At 42.6% G+C, this 25,003-nt stretch overlaps 1 protein-coding gene across 4 annotated transcripts in view; it reads left to right on the top strand.

The window, feature by feature from the left end:
- The window catches only part of PHGDH (phosphoglycerate dehydrogenase), a 52,401-nt gene that overhangs the window by 11,750 nt on the left and 15,648 nt on the right, over window positions 1-25,003 (top strand). The window contains exons 1-7 of one of the 4 annotated variants that reach the window (XM_081307446.1): window positions 5,062-5,125; window positions 6,092-6,170; window positions 13,109-13,260; window positions 17,602-17,667; window positions 17,768-17,830; window positions 18,887-18,941; window positions 19,035-19,133. In XM_081307446.1, the coding sequence (XP_081163572.1) occupies window positions 5,088-5,125; window positions 6,092-6,170; window positions 13,109-13,260; window positions 17,602-17,667; window positions 17,768-17,830; window positions 18,887-18,941; window positions 19,035-19,133 (552 nt within the window). In that variant the 5' untranslated portion in view covers window positions 5,062-5,087. Of the gene's footprint in view, window positions 1-5,061; window positions 5,126-5,232; window positions 6,171-13,108; window positions 13,261-17,601; window positions 17,668-17,767; window positions 17,831-18,886; window positions 18,942-19,034; window positions 19,134-25,003 lie in introns of those variants that run through there. The other 3 variants (XM_081307445.1, XM_081307448.1, XM_081307447.1) reach the window with 3 other exon arrangements.

Here is a 25,003-nt window from a genome sequence, read left to right as displayed (position 1 = left end):
AGATTACCCAGGGACACCAGAGGATACTTCAGTCCACACTAGATCTCCTCAGACATCTAAGTCAATACATTCCTTTTTTTCTTTGAACTAATATATATATATATATATATATATATATATATATATATATATATATATATATATATATTTATTTATTTTATGGTGCCAGGGACCAAACCTAGGTCCTCGCACATGCTAAAAACCATACTGTACACTGAACTAAACCAAGGCCTGAATAGCGTTGTGACCAGGCTTGAGACAGGGTCTTGCTGAGTTACCCCAGCTGGTCTCAGCCTCGAAAATTGCTAGGATTATGGGTGGGTTCCACTGGATCTAGCACATTGTCCTGTTTTATATTCTTCATCTTTTTTTATCAAGTCCTGAGATTATCATGTTCAATTTTTTTGCTTTTTTTTTTTTTGTCCCATCAGAATACAAGAACATAAGAACAGAGATTTTTCTCAGAACGTCATTTTCAGCACCTTTAGGAGTGCCTGGCTCATGAGAGGGTGTCAGTAATAGACACTGATTGATTGATTGAATGAATGAGTGAGTGACAATCAAGCAGTACTGATTCTAATTGTGCCCCCTCACACTGGAAATTTAACTCAGGGGCACTTCACCACTGAGCTACACCCATAGCCCTTTTGTTTGTTTTTATTTGAGACAGGTTCTAAGTTGCTTAGGGCCTTTCTTTCTTTCTTCCTTTTCTTTTTTTGGCTCAGGGGTGGGGGGGTACCAGGGCTCAAACCCAGGGTTGCTGAACCACTGAACCACATCCTCATCCCTTTTTATTTTTTTGAAACAGGGTCTTGCTAAATTGCTTAAGGCCTTGTTAAGCTGAGGCTGGCTTTGAACTTGCAATCCTTATGTGCCTCCGCCGCACAAGACCCTGTGAGCCACCGTGCCCAGCTATTCAGTGTCTTTTTAAGTTGCTGAGCCTGTCCTCAAACATGAGATCCTCCTGTCTCAGCCTCCTGAGTCCCTGGGATTACAGACATGTGCCACGTTGCCCATTCAGAAATATAATCTTTTGTATGCTTTACTTTATCTAATCTTTACAATAACCTTATGAAATAAACAACTATCATATTATTAATTCACTTTATCATACTATTAATTTCATTTTAGAGAAGAAAACTCTTAGAGAAGCAATTTACCCAAAGTCATGTTTGGTAGTAATTTGAGAAATTAGAATTTAAATCCAGACGTTCCATACACTTTCTATCCCTCAAAATATCTGCTTTATTTTTTGTAATGCAAGTCTGGAGATCACAACTGAATTCCAAGTAGAAAAATGAGTTTCCTGCTCCTGTCCTCACCCCCACTAACCCTGTTGGTCTTATCCTCAGAGCCACCGTCAGAGAAGCTGGCTAGCTGCAGCCCCTGAAACCCCAGGGACATGGGGTAGGGCCTGATCTGAAGGGTTCACTACACAAGAAAGCAGGAAAGTGCACATTTTCGGTAGGCTTCCAGCTCCAAAGCAGATAGCCAAGAAGGGGCTGGCCTGGGTATGCACTAGAACCTTTTCCCCAAACTTCACTAATCAGAAGAGTCTCTCTTCCCAAGGGGATGGGGCCAGGGGAGGGAGGGAGGGAATGAGGGGTCTAGAGAAAAGGGCAGAACTATTTATTTTCATAATACTTCCATGGAGGCCAAAGTTCCTGTCTTACGGATGGAGACAGTAACAGAGGGAGAAATTTCCCAATCTCCAGCATTGAATTATAAAGAGGTACACTTAACTCCCCACCCTCCCCACAACTTTTTTTTTTTTTTTTTGGTACTGAAGATTGAACCCACAGGCTCTTTACCACTGAGCTATATCCCCAGCCCTTTTATTTTTTATTTTTGAGATAGGGTCTCTATAAGTTGCTTAAGGCCTCACTAATTTGCTGAGACTAGCTTCGAATTGATAATCCTCCTGCCTCAACCTTCTGAGCCACTAGGATTACAGGCATGTACCATTGCACCCAAATCAAATTTCTTCTGATATTGTAGACTGCGGAGTAGAGCATTAGAAGATATTTTCTATATTAACAATATCAGGGCTCAATTAAACCCATAAATCTAATCAAATCGCTTCTAAAAATTATTCTGTATTCCTATATCATTCATTTATATTTGAAGAATAAATAATTGAGTTTTATTCTTGAAAGGTGTTTTCTGATATGCACAGACACTGGAGAAACTACGGTTAATTTATTGCTCACTTTCACTTCACTTCATTCTCATTAATCTCAAATTATGCTCAAGTTAAGTAGCAGTTAAAGAGCTTCTTTCCGCCTATTAACCTATTATACTAGCTCGTAAACATATGTGAACAGTTCATGGTTCAAATAATGCTCTGGGCTTCATAGCTCCAGCATAAAGACCAAATTTAAGACAACTAACCTGTTGTGTAGCCAGTTACATGCCCCTTCAACACATATAATGGAATCCCACAGGATTTCCATAGTGCTAATCATTAAAAGCCCTGTCTAGTGAGTGTCACTGTATCAACAGCTGTGGAAACTGAGGCACTCAGTTTAATTGAGGTTAAGTTTAAAATCATACAGAACACTAGGAAAGGAGGCTTAGTTTGGGAGCTTTGACCATTATAGCTACTCAACTGAAATCTCTGTATGCCAAGGATTTTTCCTGAATGCCACTGATTTCTAGGTAAAGAAAAAAATTAAGGAAAAATATAGTTAAAAGAAAAAAAAAAAACATTAAACATGGTATCATGAAAGGTAAGACCCTTTGTGATTTAGACCTAAATGCTTTGTGATTTAGACCTAAAAAAAGACTCAATGCCTTTATATCACTATTTATGTACATTAAGTATGTAACACTCTTTATGTACTTAAAGTATACTTAAATTATTAGAATAACTTCAGATGCTATCAAGATCCCAGCAAACCATAAAATATGTGCATCTTTTTTTGAAATGGGGCATTGCTATGTTGCCCCATTTAAAAAAAAATGGTTGACCTCAAACTCCTGCCTAGGCCTCCCAAGGATCTGGGACTACAGATGTGCACCACCACACTCCAGGCCTATACTAGCTTTACAGCCAAATTTCAACTCCTTTTCAGGTAAAGGCTATTCACGAACAGCTCCAGGTCCTCTACAGCCTCACCTCCTGGTCTCCACAGCTATGGTGGAGAAACTGAGCATTTTGCAGTTTCTCATATTTCCCAGTCTTTGTGTCATTTCTTTTCTACCTGGCTACTTCCTGGGCAACCCTCAGGATTAGGGAGTTAGCCACGAACAGTTTGAAGTCGGATTGTTTTATATGTCCTTGTGTCCTTGGGTTGCTCAGAGTGACTTCCTTGAATGGATTTCAAAAATCAACTTTGCTGGACACTGTCTGAATTCACAGCCCAGAGGGCTTCCATACCTGATCACCTGACCTTTATTTTCTCTCTTTTCTATGCCCCACTGACTTTAAGACTCCAGTTAGGTGTGGTGGCACACACCTATAATCCTAGAGACTTGGGAGGATTACAAGTTTGAGGCCAGCCTCAGCAACTTAATGAGACCCTGTTTCAAAAGAAAAATAAATAAATAAGCAAACAGACTCAAGCCACACAGTAAAAGACAATTCTAAATTCATTAAGAAAATAGTTAACAGGTAATAATTAATGTCCAGGTCAAAAGGACAGTATATAATAATCACAACCACAAATTAGTCAGAAATGTTCCTTCCTCCCTCTTTTAAATTTCAATGCAATTAATTGTTTTCAAGTTACCTCACATAGTCTTGTATAATATGTATGCTAACATTTCATGTCTTGTTTCTTTCTGGGCTCTCATTTCATAAAGACCAGAGACATGTTTTTATATCTCCACCCCAATTATGCTAAGAGTACTTTCCATATTGAAGACATTTGGAAGAGATTTCATTGAAAATTTAATTTATTGAGTACCTACTGTGTGCTAGGTATGGTGACTTAACACTGGGGATATTGGTGATGCATAGTCACAGTCTCTTCCCTCAGAAAGAAAAACATTTAAAGTATAGCTTAAGGATTATAAGCAGGGTTTGGGTGTAGCATAGTAGTAGAGCTTTTGCTTAGTGCATGTGAGGCCCTGTGTTCAATATCTCCAGCATTGAAAGAAAAAAAATTACAAACTGGTGTATTGGAGTGCTTTGAGAGCAAGGAGAAATCACCACGTTGGGGTGCAGAAAGGTCTCCAAGCAAGGTTGCCTTGTTTTGGTGTTAAGGGGTGGGATTAATATCAGGGTTTAAATCTACACTGAAAGGAAGAAGATGGTGAGCCCCAGAGGGAATTTAAGGCAACTGGTAAAAATAGGTGCTTCCCAAGTCCCTCCATTAACTTCCTGGGATATATCTACTGTTCATCTGCAAGACTCCTGGAGATGATGGGAACCCCCTGAGAGGCAGAGAAATGGAATACTCGTGGGTGCTAGAATTCAGAAACTCCAAATCATCCAAACAAGTAAACAGGGTTGACAAATTATCTTCTTTTCAATGAGAACATTGTGCCTAAAATCTGATTTGTACCTAGGAATCATTAGTATAAAAGTTCCTTACTTTATAGGATTGATAATTCTGCAGGAGGACTTGGCACTTGAATTCTGTGGCTAGCTCAGAACAAGGGCACACAATGTTCAATGGTTAAACATATAAACATACCCACTCTGGCTAACAGGTTAGCCAGAGTGGGTATGTTTCTAAAGCTGAATTCCAATTTGATTATGAGCATCCTTGATTCTGATTTTGATCCTGGGTGACTCTATATAAACAATCCAAATAGGGCATGGAAGGTCATGTGTCATGGTTTGGATGTGATGCATTCCCCAAAAGCTCATGCATGAGACAAGGCAAGAACATTCAGAGGTGAAATTATTAGGTTATGAGAACCTTAACCCAATCAGTGAATTTATCCCCTAATTGGGACTAATTGAGTAGTAACTGCAGGTAGGTAGAGTATGACTGGAGGAGGTGGGCATTGAGGCTGTGAGGGTATATATTTTGTATGTGTGAGCTGAGTCTCTCTCTAATTACTGATCATCATGTGAGCTGCTTCCCTCTGCCACACTCTTCCACCACGTTGTTCAGTCTCACCTGGAGCCTAAAGGAATGGAGGTGGATTTCTATGGACTGAAATCTCTGAAACTGTGAGTCCAAAATAAAACTTTTCCTTTAAGTCACTGCAGTGAAAAAGCTGATTGAAACAGCGTGCTTTCCATGGGGTTTAAATATAAAGGAATTAGAGGTGGCAAATGCCTCCTTGGTTAATATATAAATTAGGCCAGACTGATCTCATTTTTTTTTTCAGAATCAGAGGAGTAGGGGAGGAAGAGAATAGAGAACTTGAACAAAAAGTCTTGCTAGTCTAAATGCACCAGGTCCTCGCTCTCTTTTAAACTAGTATTTCTCTTTTAAACTAGTATTTCTCATTGTATCATTCATTTCGAACTAATCACAGTTTTGTGATATCTCAGAAATAGTTTTAGATGTCTTTTAATTATTTAACTTTCCATGTCTGTGTTTGTACTCTTGTATGTTAGGCCCCCAGAGGAAGGGAACTTTTTGATGTTTTAGCTCCCTACAAGTCTAACACAGCCCCTTGCACTTTACACCTTAAAAAAATAATAATACTAGTTAAGGAATTAATAAATGAGTTTTTAGGAAGAAAGAAGTTAAGATAAAAAATTTCTCCGTGAGAATGTGTATTTCCATGTGTATTTCAGATATGAATCAGCTAGTCAGCGAAAATCGTGCTTTTAATATTCACCAGGTGTAGGCAAAATCTTCCGCTGAGCTTGAGAAATTCATCACAGGCAGAATAATAAAGTGGGCGGAGACATAGAAGGCTCAAAACCTTGAGGAGGTGGAGTCACAGAAAGTTTGAGCATTTCTGTCCAATCAAAATGAGATGGTAGGAGGCGGAGGGGGAGATAAAGGGGGAGCGGGAGATCAAGAATCCTGCCCAGTTACAGGAGCCAGCCAGTGCGAGCTGCAGCTTCTTGGCTTAAGTGCTTCTGCCCACCGAGAGTGTAGGATTCTTTGGCCTGCTCCACAATGGCCTTCGCAAATCTGCGGAAAGTGCTCATCAGTGACAGTCTGGACCCTTGCTGCAGGAAGATCCTGGAAGATGGAGGGTTAATGGTGGTGGAGAAGCAGAACCTGAGCAAAGAGGAGCTGATAGCCGAGCTGCAGGTAAGGTGAATCCGAGAAAAGCGAGGTCTCTGGGGCATCCTCCGCTGAAATAGGCTGACTGAGCCCAGGCCTGCGCGCCCCCTTCCCGGCCCCGCATATCAGATTCTCGGCCTCCTGAGATTGGCAACTAGCGGGGAGAGGGAGAAGCGGGAGGAACTGTGAGCTGTACAGTGCAAACTATCCGTCCAATTTGCAGCCGCGTGTTCGCGTTGGCTTGCCTCCCGCGAGCACTGCAAAGCGCAGGCTGCTCCAACTGGTCCTGCCGGCGGCCCGTGAGATGCCAGCGCGGCTCCTGCACTTTAGTGCCTAGTGGCTCTGGTTGCCAGGCGCCACCTCCCCATTCCACTCCTTCTCACCGGAGCATCGAGGGGAGGGGCGCCAAAGTGGCCTCCCTGAGTGGAGCCCAGCTACTGGCCTTCCCCAACAAGGTGCTGGCCCTCCTGGTCGCGTTCGGCCTTCGCCGGGGGGCGCTGGCGAGTCCCAGCCAGTCGCGTGGTTGTTGGGGAAGCTTCAGGGGAAGGCGGCCCTCCCGGAGCTGCTGCTGCGAATCGCCTTTCGTCTGACGCAAGACCTCCGCGAGCTTTCACCGCTCCTCCGCCTCCTGCGAGCGCCTGAGGAAATGGGGCGGGCTGGGGGCGCGGCGAGATCCCCGGGCCGCCCACGCGGTCGCCGCCACAGTGGTCGCGGGTTGATCTCCACCTTTGGCCTCATCCCTGATTAAGGGTGACCGGACTAGACTAGAATCTGATTCCAATCGCCCGTGGTAACTTTATTCTTATCAGATCTTCCGATTGTTATATATAATTAATGAAACCGACTCCAAATCTTTATCTACCTTCTTTGAAAAAGTCCTGTCAAGTTTGGGGACTTTTTTTCCTCTAGTTGCTGCGTTTCCTGCCTCTACATTCCACCCAGCCGCCCAGTCTCTATCTGCCTTACCCCATCGAGCTGTTTTTCCTATCCCCTACACTCGCAGAGAAGCTTGTAGGCTAGTTAGGGAGCACAGAGGACACACAGGAGACAATTGATCCGGTGACATGGTGCTTGGTGCTCAAATTTCAAGTTAGAATGCCCAGCAGCCTAGCCTAGCTGATGCTCACTTTCCCACGGGAAGAGTGCAGAGAGAGGTTGATCATCACAGATTGAATTGGTGGGCAAGGGCTCAGGACCCGACCCTCGAAGCACTGGTGCTTGGTTGGATGGTAGGCTCCTCACACTTGTCACCTCCTTTTTTGTATAAATGGTATCAGTGGCCTTGGCTCTGGGAGATGACCAGCGTCTCACCTTCACCTCTACCAGAGCACCAGTGGCTGCAACTGGAGGCTTGACAACTTTGCAGTGGAAGTGAGAAATCCTATATCCTAATGAAGCAGGATTGAGAAGGGAAAGCCTCTTCAGGAAGCAGGGAGGGCTTCCATGAAGTCCGGAAGTTGCATGGTGGGGGTGGGAGTCTGTGCTGAAGCCGAGAACACTTTCAAGGCTCAGAGAATTCTTGGCAGGAAGAGAGGGGTGTTTGTTGGCTCACTTGACTGTGGGCATTGTTGGGTTGTTTGAGTGCTCAGCCTTCATGTCTGTCTTGGTAAAATAGTTCGGAATGCCAATTAATCTCTTGGGCAGCCCCTGAAGGGCTCTCCTTTCCACATTTTATTCTGCAAGGAGAGGGGTCTGGTAGAGTGTCTCCTGCCCTCTGCCATTTAAATCTTTTCAATGCTGGAGCAAGCTTTAGCACCAGTGACAGAACTGGTCTTCCTACTTTAGCTTCACTGCTTTGTATTCTGAGCAGGCGCTATTTGCACTCCCTCATCCCTGATCAAGAAGTGTAATCATCCCCTCTCTCTCCTAGTAGTGCATCGTAGACTTGAACAGAATCATAGCTCATTAGTGGGTAATGAAGTTAGTTTAATGGGTCAGCATTTTAAAAAACAAAATAGATAATCAGAGAGCAATGCAGATAGCAAGGATATTATTTCATTCACTTTGTTTCAGTTATATGTGTAGGTGTGGTGCCTTAGTATGAAATCACAACTTAAAACTGTGTTTCTCAGTTTAAAAAAAAAATAAAGTTTGGAAGGAGTTAGGGATGTAGCTCTGGAGTAGATTTCTGGCCTAGCCTATGTGAAGCCCAGGGTTCAATCCCCAGCACTGCAAATGAACAAACAAACAAAAAAATAATTTAGAAAACATTAAATTAGAAAAATAAAGCATCTATGCAACTCATGTCTTAAATAAACCAGACATGCAGGAAAATGTTTAAATAATCTTATCATGTTTCAGGAACTTTCAAACTATGACCATGTGCCACCATTACACCTTAACTCAATACTCTCATCCACATGTGTGCACCTAGACATATGTAAGTTTATGAAATAATACTACATAAGATGCATTCTGATATTTTCTTCTATTCATTAAATAGCAATGCTGGTCAGTACCATTAAATTGAACACTGGTAATGCATCTAATCTACTGAAGCACATTTATATTTTATCTCAGAATTTTCAGAAAGATTAAGAAGGAATAAATTTTTCTATGCAAGAATCCACCATTTCAAAAGCTTTTTAAAAATAAACATTACACTGGGATTTGGTTTGCATGTGTTAAATAACCACCTAGTTAATCAGGATCATACATAGAGTGCAAAATAGAGTATTCCTGTATTCCCTATTGTTGGGGAACAAGACCAGGAGAGCTTCATTGATTTGCCCTATGATTTAAGTCAGAGGCAAGAGCAACCCTGAACTACCTGCAAGATCAAGTCTGCCCTCCTGGGAAAGGAAGCATGTGTGAACTTGAGGAATGGGACTTGGTTTCCACTGCTGACTTAGCATAGTTTGTCTGGAACATTCATGAATCAAACTGATCTGTGGCTTGCTGTTTTCCACCTAAGGAGAGGGGGAGTGGCAATGTGCAGGGAAGCCCTGGGTGTGCCTGTTCCAGCTGCAACTCTGATACAGAAACCACAGCCAAGAGCAGTAAACAGCAGAGTGTATTTGCATTGAGATGCTTGATTCCCAAGATGGTAGGGAGGGGTGTTAAAAAGGAGGGCTGGTGTATTGAGAAGAAAGCTCTTTTGGATCTTTGGATGGGGCCATAGTTTGCACAAGTAGAAGAAAGGAGTGAGCAACCTGGAGCAATTTTGGAGGGAAGGAGTGTTACTTTGAGAGTTCCCTTGAAAGTAGGTTGGCTGTCAGGCTCTCAGTGAATTGTACTGATGGAATGAATAGGGAAAAGGTGGCTGGTGAGGTTGTGGGAGGTCTTGGAAGCTAGATAACTTTGACCAGTGCCATTCTAATATGGAACCAAGGTCTCCTGAATACAGTCTCCAAAGGCCAACTGGTACTTGGGACAGGCCAGCACCAAATGCACACTAGTTCCCATTGGATTGGGGGTGCTTCTGGCTCGTTGGTGTCAAAGAAGGCTGGCTTGGGAAAAGATAGAGAGATTCCATAAAGAGATCCATCCAAAGAGGTGCTTTTGAAAGGAAAAATTGTGCTGTTTCTCTGCTTGTTCTTGGGTGATGCAAGAACAGGTGGATTCTTGGGGAATCTGCATCCTTTACTGTTGGTTTTTCTTGTGGGCAGCAGATTTTCAGAGCTTGGGGAGTGTGATGACAGCTTTGGAGGAAGCACTGAAGGAGGCCCAAGGGAATGACTGAGTAGAATATTGGGAACAGTTCTCAGGGAAGGATGTAGGCCTGGAACTGATACAAGGGATACATCCCTACTTCATATCTTCCATCTCCCCACCTTGTCAGTGGAACTTTGACCTTGGGTCCTGGGTTGACCATTTCCAAAGGCGGTTTAATTCCTCAGTGTGTAACCAGCTACCTAAGGGGTAATTACTGGCCTTGAAGGAATACACTAAAAATGAGCAAACCCTGTTTTTACTCATTGTTCCAGTTGCCCTCCAAAAAGACTATACAAGACACACTCCCATTTCCCTACATGTCTGCCAACACAGAATTTTATCAATTTTCATTTTGCCAGTATGATGGCTGAAAACATATTTGAAATTTGCATTTCTCTTTTTTTCTTTTTCTTTTTTGAGGTAAGAGTCATGCTAAATTTCCAAGGCTGGCTCAAATTCATGACTCTCCTGATTATACATGTTTTTTTTTTTCCCAAATGCTTTTTTTTTTTAATTCTTTAATTCATTTGAAGTTTTAAAAATTTGAAGTGAGCTAGTAATTTAAATATTTTTCCTCTTGAATTTTCCTAACTCTATACATTGTTTAGTCCTTCCTATCCCTGTCAATTTGAATTCTGACTTTATTTTCTAAATTCCCACGTGTTCATAGGTCTTTTTGTCTAGTGCCTATTTGGTTCTGTTGATCCATTTCTAAATATGTTTCTTGTGCTCTCTTTCAACTTGTTCTCCCTTTTCAAAAAATTCCTGAAAATCCTTCAGCACTGTCACAGGTGGATGACATGCCTTGTTATCACAGTCAAGGGAGGGGGTTTCTGGTGTTTAATTGGGGGAAGGCAGTAGGTGCGGGTTTCTGTGGGCCTCAAATCACTGAGCTCATTCATTCACTAGGGGTGTTTAGTATGGTTATTAATATGCACCAGCCTGCAACCCAGATTCAATTTGCTCTTGTAGTTAGAGCTATTCAAAGCTGTCTGTGGCTCCCCATGGGCAGGCTGACTGGAAGGAGTAGGTAGCCAGAAGATCTGGGACCTTTATTGGGGATCCTAGAGGCCATGTCACAGGAGCCACATATTTCTGCCAGTGTCTCTCTTGGTTCAGGTGTTTTTAAATCCTATATTTGTAAGATCTTAGACTTAGACCCTCAAACAACTTGGACTTGGTCTGGCACAGTGGTGCCTGCCTCTAATCCCAGTGATTTAGGAGGCTGAGGCAGGAGGATCACAAGTTCAAAGCCAGCCTCAGCAACTTAAAGAGACCCTGTCTCAAAATAAGAAAAATAAAAAGTACTGAGGATGTGGTTCAGTGGTAAAGTGCTTGATTCCAGCTTCTGCTATATCCTAGCTGAGTGACTTCAAGAAGTTACCTAAATTCTTTAAGTGTCAGTGAACTTGTCTGCAATATGGGGATCATTATACTATCTGTGTCAGTATTACTGTGAAGCACAGTGCCTGATGTAAGGGGCTTGCTCAAAAAAATGTTAGCTCTTACTACTAGTAAATCCCTCCAAGGGATTTTACAGTTTAGATTTCACTCATAACTGGCCGTGACCCTGACTCTGACCTTATCGTTTGGACATCTTTTTTTTTTTTTTTTTTTTTTTATTGGTTGTTCACAACATTACAAAGCTCTTGACATATCATCTTGAGAAGCTTTTATTTATTTATTTATTTATTTTATTGTTGGTTGTTCAAAACATTACATAGCTCTTGACATATCATATTTCACACTTTGATTCAAGTGGGTTATGAACTCCCATTTTTACCCCGTATACAGATTGCAGAATCACATCAGTTACACTTCCATTGATTTACATATTGCCATTCTAGTGTCTGTTGTATTCTGCTGCCTTTGAAGCTTTTATATAGTCTGAGCTTGCCAACAGCAACGACTTTCCAGTTTTTAGGGCTGGTTTTCAATCTGTAAGAGTGACTTCGGGCAGCTTACCTCTCAAACCCTGTTTTTCACCTGAAAAATGAGGATGATTATGCCCCTTCTCTTTGGAGTTGTGATAGGAATAATGCAAAGCACCTGGTGTAATGCCTACACTCGGTACATGCTCAGTCGATACTTTACCAGCACAGCCCCAAGCCTGGTGAGACTGGTACTGTGGAGATAGGGAATACAGATACAGAAAGTGTGTTAATACAAAATCCTCTCTAGGGCTTCAGTTTCTCCTCTGCAAAATGGGCGTGGGCCAGATGTTCATGAATGTTTCTTGGAATCTCCTACTTTGAGGTTCTCTTTCAGAACCACAAACACAAAAGGGGTTGGAGTGCCTTTCAAGCTGCCTGCATGGGGCTCTCTGCTGGCAGACACAGCCCCAGCCAGTGAGGATGTGTAAGTGCAACCACCTCTAGACAGAAAGTTCTACCACCACTCTTGTATGAGTATACAAGTACAGTGCTTAGACGCTCTCCAGATCTAAATATTCTATGCTACAGCATAAGCTTCATTCCTTTTCTCTCCTCAGGGAAGATAAATATCTCTCTCTGCAGTTAACTGCTCTGTCCAAGTGTGTTCCTAAACTCTAGGCTTGTGCCTAATGATGTGGTTTTGTAGTAGTGGGGATTGAACCTAGGTGTGCTCCACCAGCCCATTTTATTTTTTATTTTGAGGCAGGGTCTCACTAAGTTGTTTGACTAAGATGTTCCCGATTAGCCTGGAATTTACAATCCTGCTGCTACCACCTCCCAGGTAGCTGGGGTTACAGGCATGTGCCACCACCACCCTGCTGGGATCCAGATTCTCAAGGCTTTTCTAAAGGAGGTTTCATGGAATTCAGCTGAGACCTCTTGTGGGGAAAATGGATCAAACCCTTTCCATTTATAGATGGAGACTAGGGGTGAGGAGTCAGGGGACTTGTCTGGGTGAAAGATAGGGGTTTTAATTTTAAAATTTATTTATTTATTTGATTTTGCAGTACTGGGGATTGAACCCAAGGGTGCTTTCCAACTGAGCAACATCTCCAGTTCTTGTTATTTTTTTATTTTGAGGCAGGGTCTCACTAAGTTGCTGAGGCTGGTCTTGAACTTGCGATCCTCTTGCCTCAGTCTCCTGAGTTGCTATGATTATAGGCATGCACCACTGTGCCTAGTTCTCCTTAACTATAATGGAAAATTACTGATTTCTGGTCCATATCTCCCTGTAGTTTTCAGTGAGGATATCTAAGTTGCCTAAGAGTGGACATGCATTGCCAATTGTGTGGCTTTGGGAACACATTTCTTACTCTGAAACCTCAGGAGGTCTTATAGAATGACTTGGTGTCCCCAATTTTTTCTTCTTCTCTGTAGGACTGTGAAGGCCTTATCGTTCGCTCAGCCACTAAGGTCACTGCTGATGTCATCAATGCAGCTGAGAAGCTCCAGGTAGTTGGCAGGGCTGGCACAGGTGTGGATAATGTGGATCTGGAGGCTGCAACAAGAAAGGGCATCCTTGTCATGAAGTAAGTCATGGAGGCTGAGAGGTGGGTACGGAGACTGACAGAGGGATGGGGGAAATTTTGCTTAGAGACCAGGTATGATGTGCACTCCTATAATCCCAGCAATTTAGTGAGACTCTTAGCAACTTATAAAGACCCTGTCTCAAACTAGAAAATAAAAAGGGCTGAGGATGTAGCTTTGTAGTAAAGCACCCCTGGGTTCAATCCACAGTACCATAGAATGGAATAGAATAAAATTTAAAAAAAAAAAAAAAAAAACTTTATTTAGAGAAAGCTGAGTCAGAGTTAGAAGGGCTTCCAGAGGGATGCCTGGTCCAGGCCCTGAGTCCCTATGGACCATCAACAACCTATAGCATAGTGTTTCCGAGGTGTGTGAGGTTGAGGCTCTCTGTAATCTCAGTGTTTCACATACTCACCTATGTGTACTGCATGCACATCTGTAGCCTGGCTTGGAAATAAGAACATTAGTGAGTTTATCTGCTTGGCCCTTCCCCTTCTATTGTTCTATTCAGGGCTGTAATTATTATTATTATTATTATTATTATTATTATTATTATTATTATTTTATTTTTATTTTTTATTGATTTAGAATGCATTACAATTCTTATTAAATGTGTACAGTACAATTTTTCATATCTCTGGTTGTAAATAAAGTATGTTTACACCAATTTGTGTCTCATACATGTACTTTGGATGATGATGTCTGTCATAATCCACCATCCTTACTAATCCTCTGCCCTCTCCTTTTCCCTCTCACCTCTCTGCTCTATCTAGAATTCACCCATTCCTCCCATGCTCCCCCTCCCTACCCCACTGAGTCAGCCTCCTTATATCAGAGAAAACATTCAGCATTTGTTTTTTGAGGATTGGCTAACTTCACTTAGCATTATCTTCTCCAACGCTATCTATTTACTTGCAAATGCCATGATTTTATTCTCTTTTATTGCTGAATAAAATTCCATTGTGTATATATGCCACATTTTTTTTTTTTATCCTTTCATCCACTGAAGGGCATCTAGGTTGTTTCCACAGTTTAGCTATTATGAATTGTGCTGCCAAAAACACTGATGTGGCTGTGTTCCTGTAGCATGCTGATTTTAAGTCTTTGGGGTATAAACGGAGAAGAGGAATAGCTGGGGCAAATGGTGGTTCCATTCCCAGATTTCCAAGGAATCTCCATACTGCTTTCCATATTGGCTGCACTAATTTGCAGTCCCACCAGCAATGTATGAGTGTACCTTTTCCCCCACATCCTTGCCAACACTTGTTGTTTGTCTTCATAATAGCTGCCATTCTGACTGCAGTGAGATGATGTCTAAGGGTAGTTTTGATTTGCATTTCTCTAATTGCTAGAGATGATGAACATTTTTTCATATATTTGTTGATTCATTGTATATCCTCTTCTGAGAATTGTCTATTAAAGTCCTTAGCCCATTTGTTGATTGGGTTATTTGGTTTTTTAGTACTTAGCTTTTTGAGTTCTTTATATACCCTAGAGATTGGTGCTCTGTCTGATGTGTGAGGGGTAAAAATTTGCTCCCAAGATGTAGGCTCTCTGTTCACCTCACAGATTGTTTCTTTTGCTGAGAAGAAACTTTTTAGTTTGTTTCCATCCCATTTATTGATTCTTGGTTTTAATTCTTATGCTATAGGAGTCTTATTAAGGAGTTAGGGTCTAATCCCACATGATGAAGATTAGGGCCTACTTTTTCTTCTATTAGATGTAGAGTTTCTGGTTTAATTCCTAGTCCTTAACCCATTTTGTGTTGAGTTTTGTGCATGGTGAGAGATAGGGGCTTAATTTCATTTTGTTGCATATGGATTTCCAGTTTTCCCAGCACCATTTGTTGAAGGTGCTATCTTTTCTCCAGTGCATATTTTTGGCACCTTTGTCTAATATAAGATAATTGTAGTTTTGTGGGTTAGTCTCTGTGTCCTCTATTCTGTACTATTGGTCTACCTGCCTGTTTTGTTGTCAGGGCTGGTTTTTGTTGGCTTTGCCATACTTAACCTCATACAGTCCACAAACTTTCCTAGTGGAATTGAGAAACTGATGTGACTCCTTGAGAAACCAGCCTCTACCTCAGAGCAAAGCCTGTCCAAGGAAGGGGGCGTGACCCTTGTCCTTGGAAAAACCCACAGAGCACTCCTAAGCACATACCCTGCTGAGTTGTTTTGTCTACAAATAACAGGAGAGATCTGCAGTTCCAGGTGCCCCTGACTCAGTTAGGCTAGGTGAGGACCTATAGTAACCCCCTAGCAACCACCAATCAGCATGAGACAGGGAAAATACCTGGGATGCCAGATGACCCCCTAGTAGTTTATGGTGGTTGATAACATGTTGGGAAACCACGTAGTTTAGCACATACTCCCCTCGTGGCTTAAACCAATCAGTTCAAAGGAATCCCCCTCTTGTACTAACCAATCACCCCTACCCAACTTGTTCCTGCCAGTGAATGTGCTAATCAGTGTTAAGAGTTGTTTGACTTTCCCGCGGTGTGGAATGATTTGCTTGTGTGATGTTGTGATGCATAGAGTATCCCCCAAAACCTATAAAATCTCACTGAACAAAGGACTGGGGCTCACTCCCTGGGACCACTGCATCGGGAACGGTGGTGAGACAGGCTCGAGCTTGCAATAAAGACTCTTGTGTGATTGCATCAGATTCAGCTCCTGGAGGTCTATTGAGGTCCGGACGAATCTGGCATTACAGAATAACTCCATCCTTTCTCTTCCCTTCCCTTCTGGAAATTAGGCCTCAGTTTCTTAGGCCCAAGAGGAGAAGAGTCTCCTTTATGGTGGTGTTTGCAGAAAGCTATGGGCAAAGTTCATTGTCAGCATGTCAGTGCTGCACCACATCTATTCAGGCACTTTAGAGAGTGTACAGGGCCACCCCCAGCCCTATTCCCTGACCTTAGGCCCTTTCTTATCCCTCAAGGATCCATTGTCCTTTAGACCTTTCCCTTCCACTGCCCTCCCCTTCCACCTGGAGGGTAGGGGTTAATTTACCCAAGGATTCACTGAGGTCAATATCTGTGGGTAGAAATGTTAAATGCTAACTCACACTGGCCCTAGACCCAGAGGCGGCCAGCACCAACCCTCACCTCTTTCCCCTCCCTGGACAGCCTGTTCATTGGAGGAGAATGGGTAGTGGGTAGTTTTGTAGAAGACAGACTCTGGGAGTTCCTTTATCTCTTTCAGAATCTCTTGACTTTTCCTCCTTTATTTCTAGAGATGAAAGGATCCAAACTAGTAGGGGAAGAAGGAGGGTGAACCATATGTGTTGAATTCTTTCAAAAAACATAAAAAAGACTTTTAAAAAAAGAAAAATAGTTCTGTAAGTTTCCTCCTCTAGTCTCCTTTCTGGAAAATGGTCAAAGTCAGCAGTGCTCCCTGTGGAGGAGGCATTCTTGCCAAACAAGTAAAGATAAAAAGCTTTGAGATTAATTGTGTTCGTCAGCTTTTGATCACTGTGACCAAAATACCCAACAAGAAGAACTTAGAGGAGGAAAAGTCTGTTTTGGCTCATGGTTTCAGAGACTTCAGTCTGTTGTCAGTCGGCTCTTGCTCTGGGACTGAAGTGAGGCAGAGCATCATGGCAGAGGATATAAGATGTTAGCTCATGGCAGCCAGGAATCAGAGAGAGAGAGAGAGAGAGAGAGAGAGAGAGAGAGGCAGGCAGAGAGGAGCCAGAGAAGAGACAAAATATATAATCCCCAAGGCAAGTCTCAAGACACCCACTTCCTCCAGCTATGCCCCATCTGCCTATAGTTACCATCCAACAATCCATTTAAGTTACTAACTCATGAAACAATTTAAAATCCACTGATTAGATTATGGTTCCTATGATCTAATCATCTTACCTTCAGCATTAACACAGGAGCTTTTGGGGGACACCTCATATCCAAACCAGAATGCTAATAAAAACCAGGTTGTGTAACCTAAAGAAGGTCTCTGGACAATGGCCTGACATGTGAATTCAGTAGACTGGCTCAGCCATCACCGACACAGCCTTGGTAAGATTGACGGCATGGAGCAGCAGGGGATTTGTGCTTTCTGTAGGCAGGTAGATATGAAAGGGCTGAGCCACTTACACGTCTCCTAATCACGTGGAGTCCTTCTCTGCCCTGGGAGAAGTGAGGTATTGGGTAGAAGGGCCAAGCGTTTCTCTGATGAAGGTCCCTCTGCATAGGAACAGTAGGCCAGGACAAGGCAGCTTCCTTCCTGCCAGTCGTGGGCTTGGGGCAGGAGTACATTGGAGAATCCAGGACAGGGGTCTGGGGTTGGGACAGAGGAATGCTGATTCTGGGCCTACTAATGTCCCCTCTTTTCTTTGGGTTTTAGCACCCCCAATGGAAACAGCCTCAGTGCTGCAGAGCTCACCTGTGGGATGATCATGTGCCTGGCAAGGTAAGCATTTGGCTTCTCAGAAAGAAGGTCATTGTTGTGACTCGTCAAGCAAACTGATGGAGAGAAACTTAAGATGACTTTTCATCCTGGCAACCTGTAGACTGCCGAGAACGTTTGAGTCCATCAGTCCTCTACTCAGTACCCCTGTTCTCAGCACACAGAGGTTATGGCTGCTAAGGGTGCTAGTGAGTGCTCATGGGGAAGGGGTGGATAAAGAGCTCATTGAGAGAGTGTGCATAGTGTGATCTTCCTTCTCTTTCTTCTTACTCATTTGCCTCTCTCTATACCTTCATGGGCTGTGACTCTCTAACCTCTAATCCTTGCATGTTTTCCATACCCTGCTGCCTGGAATGTCTACCACCTTTGTCTAGGTACTGCTTCTTATTTTTTAGCTTATTTAAACTCAAGATTTTAAAATTTATCTCAAATGTCATAATTCATTCATGAAGCTCCCTTTGGTTTCCCTACCTGGGCCCTGGCTGATTCTCATATCCCCCAGGGCTTACCTGTCACTGCCCTGATAAATATGTAGTGTAATAGCATGGAATCCACACCTGCTCCAGATTCCTGTGCCCACCTGTGGATTCATAACAAAACCAAACCCAAATGCTCAAATCTCTTACTCTTCCAGCAGGGATCCTGGAGGGTGTGAACCACTTGAGTAGAGGGGACAGTCCAATGATCGGATTGGATGTGGCACATAATGTTCATGAGTCCCATTGTGTTTATTGTGTTTGGTACTCATTTGGCAAAAATGATGTACTTCTGTTGAATAGGCATTTCATGAATTTCTGTGATCAACAGGAAGGAAAAAGCTCTCAAACAAGACAGGAAGCTGTTCTAGGTTCCTTTGAAGATTCTTGGATCCTTAAACCAGGGGTCCAGGTAGCCAGGTCTCTTTACTCATGCTTGAAACCTGCTAGGATCCAAAATTTACCCTTTTCCCATCCAGAGATGATGGAATATTCCTATAATCCCAGTTACTTGGGGAGGTTGAGGCAGAAGGATCACAAGTTCAAGGCCAGCCTGGGAAACTCTGTGAGATCCTGGTCCAGGTTTCCTGGTCCCAGGATTCCTAAGTCAAGAGTTGCCAAGGGTCCCCTTATTTCTAGTAGAATGACCATCGGAGGGTGGAGGCTGTGCAGGTCTGTCTTGGTACTTCCTTCCTGGGTTGGTGGGAGCCTTGGTGGGCCTACTGAAACTGTTTCTGTCCTTGCAGGCAGATTCCCCAGGCGACAGCTTCCATGAAGAATGGGAAGTGGGAGCGGAAGAAGGTGAGCAGTGGCCTGGCCTCATCCGACCGGGGCTCAGTGCCCGAGCTCCACACTCAGTATTGAATCAACTTCTCTGCCTTTTGCCCTTTGCAGTTCATGGGAATCGAGCTGAATGGAAAGACCTTGGGAATTCTTGGCTTGGGCAGGATTGGGAGAGAGGTGGCCACCCGGATGCAGTCCTTTGGGATGAAGGTAAGAGGTTGCCAGACCCCTTGGACATGGGGCTTTCTGTACATTTTGGAAGATACAGTTTAGCTTGGGAGAAGCCAGAGCCTTTGTCTTAAATGGGTCCTTAGAGCTCCTGACTACACATGAAAGCCAGGGATGGAGGGAACACTGACATGCTATCCAGGACATTTGAACTCAAAAGCTGGGAATACTTGATGAAGGACCATCAGCTCTCCAGTGAGTCAATAGCCCTGAGTCCCAGTGAGCTGGAGAGGGTTTTAGCTCTCTGTCCATCCTGTCCTGTCTGGCTATGAGGACTCCTGGTTTGCTGTCTCTTCTCTCCTGCAATACTTTATAAAATAGCATCAAATATTTTTAGTACTACAGTTGTCCTGTACTTTTTGTTTCTCTTCATATTCCAGAAAAGATTAAAAAGTGTGTGGGGTGTCCATGAATAGGGGTCTGCTTTGTCTACTAAGCCTGGTGGCACATACCTGTAATCCCAGTAACTCTGGACATTGAAGCAGGAGAATCCCAAGTTTGAGGCTACCCTCAGCAACTTAGCAAGACCCTCTCTCAAAATAAAAAGGGCTGATGTGTAACTCAATGGTAAAACACCTCTGGGTTCAATCTCCAGTATAAAAAAAAAAAAAAAAAAGCGGATTTAAAGGTGCTTGTATGCACACTGTGGTAGAATTATAGAGCCCATAGTGGCCAGAAGATGTCTCAGAAATCCTGCCTGGCCCATACTTTTTCCTACTCTGGGAGCTCAGAAGGCTTCTGGTCAAGGGAAAACTGTGATCAACAGTAGTGACATCCCCTCAGGCTAATCCAACAGACCATGCCAACAGGGAGACCAGTCAATTGAGAAGGGTCCTGCAGTGTTACCCAGACAGGCTGGAGAGATGGAGGTGGCTAAGAATGCCAGCAGACATCCCCGAGTTCACCATGGTTGTTGAAGGAGTTACAGGGGTTATGGGTCAAACTACAGCCAGGAAGCCTTTAGTTAAACATTAAGGAAAATTGTCTTAACAATAATCAGACCATCGTGGGTCTAGAACATGTTTACATAGAGCTGCTTTGGAACTTTCCCGTTCTCCCTTGCTCTTTCTCTTCATCTCTATCCCTCCTACCTTCTTAGAGCTAGAAGGGATGTTATAGGTCAACCCTTAACTCAATATTGATTTCCAGATTTGTAAGTCATTGCCTAAGAACTCAGAAATGGATGGCAGCCTAGAACCCATATGGGCATCCCATTATACCACATTGAATATCTTCCTCTGCTTCCTGCCTCCATTCTTCACCCTATTTATTTAAGTCAGATTTCTTTCATAAATCTCAGCAACGGGAAGGAGAGAGATTTTTCTAGATCCCTGAGAAAGGTGGGCATGGCCCAGCAGGATCTTTTGATCATGAAAACAAACCACATCCTTGCTCTGTGTGTAGGGGTAGAGGGATGCCATGAGCCATCAACAACACTTTCTCCTCCTTTATGTTTTGTGAGAATCAAGGTCAACCAATAGCCCATGGAGAATTCTGATCTTCTAAAACCTAAGATCAGGTATGGTAGTTGGATTTTCATCACAGTGACCAAGATACCTGACAAGAACAACTCAGAGGAGGAGAGGTTGATGTTGTGCTCCTAGTTTCAGAGGCTCAGTTCATGGTTAGATCCCATTGCTGTGGGCCCAAGTGAGGCAGAACATCATGGTGGAAGAAGGCTGCTCTGATTATGACAGTCAGGAATCAGAAAGATTGACGCTTCAGGGACCAAACATGAACCCTAAAGACATGCCTCTTGTGACCTACTTCCTCCAGCCATGCCCCACCTGCCAATAGTTATCACCCAGTGCAGTAGTCCTTCCAAATCAAATGGATTAGTACACTGATTAACTTACAGCTTCATCATATAATCTTCTCACCTCTGAACATTGCTCCATTATTTAATATGAGCTTTTTTTATTGGGGGAACCTCATATCCAAACCACAACATCAGGGGTTAAATAGCACTAAGAGCACATGAAGCCAACCAGATGAGTGCTTCATTGATGATGCAGTGACTTGGAGACAGATGCCAGCAGCCAGTCCCTAATTCCCTCTCCCCTTCCTGGTGTACCACCACCCACCAGACTCTTCTAGCTCAGGAACATTTGTCCTCAAGGAGATCATGACGGTGACTGAGTCCAGCCGGTAAACCCCACTTCGTTTCCTGATAGTGGCAATGGTAGTGAAGCTTGTTCATCTGCTGCTTTTGAGGTGCATGGGCATTTGGAACCTTGAGTGTCAACGTCAGGAAATGATTGATACCTCTCAGGCACGTGTTTATTCAGAGAGATGTCTGGAGCCTGCGGATTTCATTTCCCATGTTTCCAGCAGATCACCCACAACATATTTTCTCAAATGTTTTATTCCCACCACGGCCTTGAGAGTGCACATGCTTCCCCTGGGAAATCTTCTGTCCGAGAGTATCTGGAAGGTCACTCACAGCTGTCTTGATTTTGAAATACACTCTTTGTAAACTTCTGGAATGTCCCCCTCCCACCTCGGCCCCTCCAGAGCTGCCTGGCCCCGGTCATTTGTGAGTGGTCCAAATGGGCCTCTCTTTCTTGGCTGCTCAACTTGGCCATGTTCTCTAATAATACACTTCTGTGTCCTGATGAGTTTTGTTTTAGGGCAGAGAGAGCCCAATCTCATCATCCAAACTTCTATCCATTGTCTAGCAGTCACGGAGAGCAAGACTCCTTTATAAAGGAAGGAAGATTCTCTAACAAATTAAGAAAAAGATAGTTTATGAGTGTCCAGAGAGGAAACAATGATTGATGTTTATTAAACACTGGCTGTTTCAAACTAGCCTTGTTCTCTTTGGAAACTATTATTGAACTGGTAGAGCATGGAAAATATCATTTATCTGGACTGTTTAAACCAGTAAGTCCAAAGTTTTAAATTCTGCAGATATTTCAATGAAATCTACACAGGTGCATTAAAATATGTTAGAAATCATAATCTAGTGCATATATAGCCTTTACATATCTATTTATGTACACACACAAATTTTCATAAATACATCTAGAAATATATTAATACTTTTGAAAATATATGTATATCTATTTTCAAGTGTACCAATTACTTTTCTCACAAGAGCAGAACTTAAAGACAATATTTAGTTCAAAGCAACCATAAGTACTACATTTATTGTTCAGTTTAGGTTTTTTATGGATATCCCATATATAGAATGATGGGGTATAATCGGTGAAAGTAATATATTTTAGTCATATAATAAATGAATTCATTCTCAGAAAAAATTAGGATATAGATTTTTTTTAAAAAAAAAACCTTATCTAGTTTCCCAATCCTAGTCTGTTTGGCATGTATTACCTAAATGCACAAATTTTTTTTTTCTGTGCATTGATATAAAATGCATACAGTTTTATGGGTCTGTGGTGGTAGAGAACACATATTGTGTGTGGTATTAAAATAAAAATGTTGCCTGGTGAAGTGATGCATTTCTGTAATCCCAAGCAATTTGGGAGATTAAAGATCACAAGTTCAAGGCCAATCTGGACAACTTAGTGAGACCCTGTCTCAAAATAAAAAATAAATAGGACTGGGGATGTGGCTTAATGGTGGATTGTGCCTGGGTTCAATTCCAAGTATGGAAAGAAGGTGATAAAACTATAGGTTTTAGACTGGCTAGATTTACCACATTTTAAAACTCTTGTATGGAATTCCATTGTATGGATAAATTGCCTTTTTTTTCTTTTTTTGCCATACCTTCGATGATAGATTGTTTGCAAATGTAGACTTTAGGTCTTTTTCATGATCTCTTGGGGCTAAGATAGAGCCCCTGAGCTTGGTGGTGCTTCCACTGTTAAAGTGATTAGTAACAGGTTGAAGAATTGACGCTGTCCACCTGGAGGAAGATTGTCCACGAATAGGGGTCTACTTTGTCTCCTAAAAGCCTGGACCATGTGTCATTTGTGGATGAGAGGAAGCAAGGAAAGGAATTTAATACAGAATCAGAATTTAATGCAGAATCAGGTCCTAAAAGACATAAGAAAGCTCACATAATTAGGCATCCTACCAGGAAATTTAGCTAGAATCATTTCCTTTTTTTGTGTGTCCGAAAAACAACTAGACAAGGTTTTTTTTTTTTTAATATTTATTTTTTAGTTGTAATTGGACACAATACCTTTATTTTATTTATTTATTTTTGCGTGGTGTTGAAGATTGAACCCAGTACTTCTCACATGCTAGGGGAGCACTCTACTGCTGAGCCACAACCCCGGCCCAACTAGACAAGTTTTGCATGGAGAAGCGTTTGTGATAACCTTTCCTTGGGAGAGGATGGCTTTGGTTGACAAAAGAGCAGTGTGATTAATGTGATAAAAAAGATAATATGACTTTTGGCAGCATTAAAAGAAGTACAGATTCCAGAGCAAGGGAGGTGTAATTCCACACACTCTGTACTAATCAGCCTGCAGCCTGCTGGTGGTGTGAGCCATAAGGTCTTATACTTAATACTCCTCTTCCTTAGACATTTTTCTCAATAGTGTTGCCGAATAAAAACTCAGCTAGTTTGTGCTAGTCTGTTCCCTACAATGTGTTAACAGACCCAAGCCAGTTTGGAACTAAGCTTTGTGCTTTCTTATCCAAGTTTTCCAGAGGGAGGGATCAACATCCCTTAACAGTTTCTTTGTGGCCAGTGTTGGGATGGATCTGACTTTAGCCCAGAAGGATGGACCTTGAACCTGAGCCACCAGTTGTTACACATGACTTCTGGACCTGATATCATCAGACTCAGCTAATATTTACTGATGTCTGCTGTGTCGGTCACTCTGCTCACAACCACCCTGCCTACCGCCTGAACATATTACCCCAGGTTTACAGATAAGAAAACTGAGTCCCAGCAAGGTCATCTGATAAGCTCCAGGTGATAGGACTAGACAGAGGAGCAGTCTCCTTCACTCTGCCTGTGCTCTTGGCCCAGGACCACCACTGGCTTCACTGGTGACCTCTACTAGTTTAATGTAGTTCCTGTACCATGTCACTGTGCTCAGCTATTCAGAGGACAGATACTCTCTGGGATAGGCAGCTCTCATCTCAGCTTGGTACCTGGAATTCTTACTGCCTTAAAGCAGTGCTTTTAGAACTTCCCAGATCCTCAGGTTCTGGAAGGATGTCCTAGGGACACAGGTAGGAGCAAAGAGGAGGCTCCAGGAGACAGTAGGTATTGGACTTTGGATCTTTATCTAAGCAGCTTTGAACTGATCTGATTTTTTTTTGTTGTTGTTGTTTGTTTTGTTTTTCTCAGCACTGGGGATTGAACTGGGATGCTGTACCACTCAGCGACATCCCTAGCTATTCTAATTTTTTATTTTGAGACAGGATTGCATTCAGTGGTTGAGACTGACCTCAAACTTGTGGTCCTCCTGACTCAGCTTCCAAGTGGCAGGGATTACAGGTGTGCACCACTGTGCCTGGCTTTATTAGTTATTTTTTCCTTTAAGGTCTTTTTTTTTTTTTTAATTGGTGTAGTATAATTGCCCATAGTAGGCTCATACATGCACATAACATAATTTGATCAATTTTATTCTCCAGTACTTCTCTTTTCCCACCCCCTGGTTTCTTTCCTCTACTGAAATGGTCTCCCTTCTATTTTCCTGAGATTCTCCCCTCCCCCATTTCTTCCCCCTTTTTTTTTCTCTCTACATTCCACATCAGAAAAAACATATAATCCTTAACTTTCCGAGTTTGGCTTATTTTAGTTAACATTGTACTCTCAAATTCCCTCATTTTCCTGCTTATGACACAATTGTTCTTCTTTATGGCTGAATAAAATTCCATTATATATACCTCATTTTCTTTATCCATTCATCCGTTGACAGACACCTAGG

Source organism: Spermophilus citellus, assembly GCF_964194105.1.
Source record: "Spermophilus citellus genome assembly, chromosome: 9".
NCBI classification, from domain to species: Eukaryota; Metazoa; Chordata; class Mammalia; order Rodentia; family Sciuridae; genus Spermophilus; species Spermophilus citellus.
This window is presented reverse-complemented; position numbering and strand designations above follow the sequence as displayed.